Source organism: Manis pentadactyla, chromosome 12 (genome assembly GCF_030020395.1).
Source record: "Manis pentadactyla isolate mManPen7 chromosome 12, mManPen7.hap1, whole genome shotgun sequence".
Lineage (NCBI taxonomy): Eukaryota > Metazoa > Chordata > Mammalia > Pholidota > Manidae > Manis > Manis pentadactyla.
In genome coordinates, this window is record NC_080030.1 from 15317000 (window position 1) to 15323321 (window position 6322).

The 6322-nt window shown below is 42.0% G+C and overlaps 1 protein-coding gene across 1 annotated transcript; it reads left to right on the top strand.

Moving 5' to 3' along the window:
- Positions 1-3751: 3751 nt before the first annotated feature.
- LOC130679735 (olfactory receptor 7D2-like) lies at positions 3752-4781 on the top strand. Its single transcript, XM_057489173.1, has one exon. It carries the CDS (start codon positions 3752-3754, stop codon positions 4757-4759), a length of 1008 nt encoding a protein of 335 aa, XP_057345156.1. The 3' UTR covers positions 4760-4781.
- Positions 4782-6322: the final 1541 nt, after the last annotated feature.

Genomic DNA, 6322 nt, shown 5'->3' on the forward strand with positions numbered 1-6322 from the left:
GGTCAACTCAGTCTTCTTAGAACTCTTTATTGTCCCTCTGTATTATTCATCTCTCTATACACACCTACGCAGAGGTAATTGAGTAAAAAATATTCAAAGAAGGACATTAGAGGCAGGGAATCTGTGATCACAGTAAAATAGACGGACTCTTCCAAAGCAAGACACAGATAAAAAATATCGTCTCTCCTTTCAGAAAATAAAATGATGCTAATTAAAGGAAAGAAGCAGTCAAATATATTTTATTCAGAAGCAATGCTAGGAATTCCCTTGATTTAGAATATTTACAGGGATTCTCTGAAATTCATTCATTTTAAAACATATGGAATGACTCCAATCTTTATGGTAAATAGGAGTACCACTTTAGTTTCCTACAATCAAATGGAACATTTCCTCTTCCGTTTAAATGTTTTCTCATGTCTGAAATGAGAAACTACATCTTATGGTACAACCCTCTCTATTTTCTCCTCACATCCAAAGTTCTTGGCAGAGTGTCCTAAACTCATGAAGTCCATCTCCCCATGGCCAGGTCACTCTCAAGGCCCCTACAGACTTTTCCCCATCACTTCACTAACATTTCCTTCTATTGTTTTCCATGTCTTTAAACCAGACGGATATTGTTCAGCATTTCTTACTTGACCTGGTGTCATCATTTCACATGGTTAACTCTCCCTCTAGTGAAACGGGACTTGTCTACACAGCATGATCAACACTACTTTGTCTACACAGTCCCAAGGGATTCAGGAAGACACACGCTTCTCTGTTTTCTTATGTGTTACTTTGAGACCCTAAGTACTGTGGCTACAGGAGATGGGTCTTTGCAGAAGAGACACATACTTGTGGGTTAACTCTTTTCCTCAAAGGCAAATCTATAGTGAAGAAAGGGAGCTCTTCCCAGAAGGAAGAAGCCCATGGGGCCAGACATGCACCTGGTTCTAAAGCTCCCTTCCGGAAAACAAAATTAGCATATGCATTAGTACTGCCGTTTTCAATTTCCTCCAAGGAGCTGAGCAACTCCAAGAATGGAATATCAGAGGAACAATTTTTAAAATGAGGCACCATGGGAAATCATGCCCCCACCCTACCAGTCCTGGGCTTGAGAGACCATAAATACTTCCCCAGCATCCCTCACACATACTTCAGCGATGCCTGTGGGCCTCTCACAGACCTGACTTTGTGACAGGTTCCTTCTCCCTTGGTAGAGAGGGTCTTCAGCCTCCAACAGCGAGAGGAGAAAGGGGGTGTCCACACATCTCTAAATAATGCAGCCCAGGGAGCCGCACTGTCCCAGTGAGTACCCTGTACAAGAAGAGAGATTGAGAAATGGTAGATGGCATATAATTACTGAGTCACTGTGTCGTACATTGGAAACCAATGTGGTGTTCCAATGTTCTTTATTCCAAAAAAAAGAAAGTGGTAGGGGAAGGAGGCGACTCAGTAGATAATGACCCAATTTTCCTTATTAATTTTGGAAATTTATTTCCCTGGTCATTAATACCTTTTTTTGATTCCATTGCCGCTGTTTTCTTCCACACCCAGCTCTGATGGAAACTGGGACCTCGTTCTGGAAGCTAGTGGCTTTCTCAGCATCAGTAGCAATGGCAATCTCTCAAGTACACTCTTTTCTTGAGAATTTCCAGTCTACCTGATAACACCTTGTTCTCTAGTAGTTCTCAAGAGTGGAGTTTATGGCATGGCAGCCTGGGTGCTTGTAAGCAATGCAGATTCTCAGGCTCTGCCCAAGACTTGCTGATAGATTCTCTGGGGGTGGAACCCAGAAATCTATTTTAACAAGTGCTCCAGATAATTCTGAGGCATATTGTATTGGAGAATATGCTACAGCAAAGTATCTACTTCTCCAGCCTGCCCCCTTCACTTGGTTTTTATGTGATAGACACTCTTTCATTCACCAGATAAGTTCTAAATGCCAAGTGATGTGTATATAATGGTCATTGCCCTTGTGAATGGACCTTTCATTTTTATCTTTGCTAGTGATTGTTTGCACACACATAAACAAGTTGTTGACACTGATTAGTTGTAGTGGTGTTAATTTGACTTTCTTTGATGTTCTAAGCAGGTGATCAGTTTAGGTATTGAGTTCATAATACTATATCTCATTTGCTTTTCTTGTCTTATGGGATTTCTTTTGAATTAATAGAAACAATTTTAAATAGTTATAGTAACAGCAGACATAATTTCCCATTTCTGCATTTTGTTTACTTGTTTTCTGTTGTAGAGTTTAATGATGTGCCATGGATTTACATTTGGGTTAACGTTGCTATTCTTGATCAAGTGCACCTATCCATGCTTCATCTTTTTCAGGTGGTTGCATCTATTATCATTGTGAGATGAACTGTAAGATTTCTGCTTTCTGTTATATATGATTATTTTTTTGTTTCCACCTTCATTTGACTTCCTGTGCTATTCAAATACAAAGCACTGGGGATACAGGATGAATAAGTTGTAAAACATGTGATCTGAAATCGTGTGGCATATGAGTCAGTAGTGAGGGGGACAGGTATTAATTTAATAATGCCATAATATATACAAAAGTACAACTATGATTGGTGCAATGCAGAAAAATAAGGGGGATATAAAGCAGATGACAGCTCCTTCCATAGAAGAATTGGACTTGCTTCTGCCTGGCACATAGAGAACAATCTATCCAGCACCCATTAGACTAAATTCCTCTGGCTTGGGGTTTCTGGGTGACTGTGGAAGTCGGATCTAAGTCTGGGTGCAGTCCTATCAGCTGCACAGCTCCTGAAAGTCTGACTTCTCTGATAACATCTCATGGATGGAGTTTCTTCCTATTTTCCACCTGGATGATTGGCATTGTGTGAAAGTGCCACTTCATAACTTTAATTTTGACCTCATTTTAGATTTACGGGGAAGTTGAAAGAGCAATGTAGGTAATTCCTATGTATCTTCTTTACCAGATCCGCCAATGTCCGCATTTTTATCACATTTACTTTCTTCTCTCTCCGCGTTTCTCTTCCTCCCTTTCCTTTGTTTGTGTGTTTTCAGAGTCCTTTGAGAGTAAATCACCTCTTTACCTGCTGGTAAGATACCTCTTCACCTCTAAGTCTCAGTACTCTGTAAAAACAAGGACATTTTCCTCATACAACCAGAGTTCAATGATCAAAATCAGGAAGTTAACATTGATATTATGCTATTGTCAAATTTGCAGAACTTTTTCTTATTGTGACAACCACCCTAATAACATAACCTTCAGCAAAAGAAGATTCGAGGCCACGTATTACACGCAGTTGACAAGTTTCTTTTTAGCCTCCTTCCATCTGTAACAGCTCTGACTTTATATCTCATGACATTCATATTTCTGAGGGCACAGCTCAGACTCTGTGCAGAATGTCCTTCCATGTGCGTCTGTCCAGTGCTCTGTAGCCTATATCTTGGTTTCCTACATCTTTGACAGGAGTCCTACAGAAATGATGTGTACTCTTCTGTGCTGAAAGGCACGTGATACTGGTTCGTCCCATTTTGAAGCCCTTTGACCCTCCAATGGGACTGTTACAAAAGAGGTGGTTTAGACAGGTGGTTGGGAATTCTAGACTGTTTCGTAGGATTCCATTTTGGTTTGGTTGTGATAAAATGGACACTTTATGCAGGTGTTTTGGGATGAGAGGCTCCATTCTGTATGATTCCACTTAGGGGTGAAAGGAGACCCAACTTAGACAAAGGGACTGACTTCATAAAAACCTTGAGTGAAAGCTGTGGTCAGCATTCCCATCAGATGGGGGGCAGCAGTTTTCTGTTAGTTCATATTGCTTTTGCCTCCTCCTTCCTAGATACATCAGCTACATGGAAAACAGGAAACAAAACACGAATTTTAGAATTCCTCCTCCTTGGGTTCTCTGAGGATTTGGAACTGCAGCCCTTCATATTTGGGCTGTTCCTGTCCATGTACCTGGTCACCGTGCTGGGGAACCTGCTCATCATCCTGGCCGTCGGCTCCGACCCCCACCTCCACTCCCCCATGTACTTCTTCCTCTCTGTCCTGTCCTTGGTGGACATCTGCTTCAGCACCACCATCGTCCCCAGGATGCTGGTGAACATCCAGACAGAGAGCAAAGCCATCTCCTATATGGACTGCCTCACACAGGTGTATTTTTCCATGTTGTTTCCTATCCTGGACACTCTACTCCTGACTGTGATGGCCTACGACAGGTTTGTGGCCATCTGTCACCCTCTGCACTACACGGCCATCATGAATCCCCGCCTCTGTGGCCTCCTGGTGTTTTTTACCTGGTTCATTGGGTTCCTGACATCCCTCCTTCACATCACCTTGATGATGAATCTGAGCTTCTGTAGAGAACTCGAAATTCCCCATTTCTTCTGTGAGTTGACACACATTCTCAGCTTGGCCTGCTCAGACACCTTCCTCAACAGCACATTGATATATGTCATGACCGGTGTGCTGGGTGTTTTTCCCCTCATTGGCATCCTTTTCTCCTACTCACGAATCGCTTCATCCATAAGGAGGATGACGTCATCTGGGGGGAAACAGAAAGCGTTTTCCACCTGTGGGTCTCACCTAACTGTGGTTTCTTTATTTTATGGGACTGGAGTTGGAGTTCACTTCACTTCTGCTGTGACCCAGGCCTCCCAGAAAGTCTCAGTGGCCTCGGTGATGTACACGGTGGTCACCCCCATGCTGAACCCCTTCATCTACAGCCTGCGGAACAAGGACGTCAAGGGGGCCCTGGGAGGGCTCCTCGGCCGTGCAGCCTCGTGTCTGTGATGGACCCACCCGGGCTGAGGCGTCCGTGGGCCCCCAGGGCAGGAACTGATTCTGAAGTTCTTCCTCTCGAGTCTCTCAAACTCTCTTATTCTTTCCTCCAGTCCTGAAGAACCTGTGACTTTGTTCTCTCTTAGCTTTTACAAACTTTTTAAACAACTAAAATCCCAGGAATTTTTTTGATGATTCAAAAACTATATCCTGGGTCCTCTTTCTTAATTCCATGCTGGTGAGCTCTGAACTTTGATCTGGAGCATTTAGTAGAGTGTTGGTACCTCAAATGGTGGCAGAGAAGGCTTGAGCTGTTGATTGCTCTCCTTAATTTTTGTGTCTTTGAGTGCAGATCTGTGTTGTTTATGTGTGTGTATCTCCAACAGTGTTATGTGTGTGTGATTTTTTTGCTTTACTGGCTAAAATAGGATTAAAATACCTATTAAAATATAGTTGATGTTTTAGTGGGAATTACATGGTAAGCCTGTGCTAACTGCTATTATGTTATGTAATGTTCCCCAAAGGGAGTGATTACTTTCCTCATTTTGGCAGCGGGAAAATCGAGACTTTGAGTGGTAAAAAAACAAAGAAACAAAAAATCTTTTCCAAAGTTACAGAGGGACCAAGTTATAGAATCGGGATTCAAGCCCAGAACTTTGTCCACAAGCAGATATTCTTACCTAGAAGGCTGCACAACTTCTCACATGGATTTTGACGTGTGTATTTCTATTGTGAATTTCACTGCTGATTGACATTATTTCTGGTCATCCGATCTTACTGAACATCTAAGAGAACTGCATTTTCTTAATCTTTTGAAGTTAAAAGAGGTAATAATATGTTTTGATTTTTTAAGAAAATATGAGTGATGCATCCCTTGTAGGTTAAAACGATTTAAGAGCTGGTCCATTATTCCTCATGGTCACTGGTCCCTTGACACAAATATTGTGGAATGAAGGCATCCTAGATCCAAATACTCTGGAATGTGGGAAAAAATAGAGGCATTATAGGTGTTTTCAATCTAAAGTTAGAAATCTTAAGAACGGCTGTGAGAAAGCCGACTGAACATGTAACTTTATGGACAGCGCACAGGGAAGAAACTGCGGAAGTTTCTCAAAAACAGAAAAATTGAACGACCATATGATCCAGCAGTTCCACCGCTGGGTATTTATCTGAAAGAAATGGAAACTTTAAAGGACACCCGCACCCCCTTGTGCACTGCAGCATTGTTTACAATAGCCAAGCCATGTTAGCAGCCCAGGTGTCCGTCAGTGGGCAAATCAATAAAGAACACGTGACACATATAGAAACAGAATGGAATATTATTCAGCCTTGAGCAAGTTGCAGATCCTGCCATTTGTGACCATTTGTGACAACATGGATGGTCCTTGAGGGCATTATGCTAAGTGAGATAACTCAGACAACGAAAGACAAATTTGTATATGATCTCACTTCTATGTGAAATAAAAGAAGAACAAAATTAAATTCATACAGAGACCAGATTGGTGGTTGCCAGAAGCAGGGAGGGGGTTGATCAAAAAAGTGGGGAGGGTAAAAAGGTACTAAGCTTCAGTTATA

Coding starts and splice junctions, on each gene's coding strand:
- LOC130679735 (XM_057489173.1), top strand. CDS start 3,752: ATGGGGGGCAGCAGTTTTCTGTTAGTTCATATTGCTTTTGCCTCCTCC.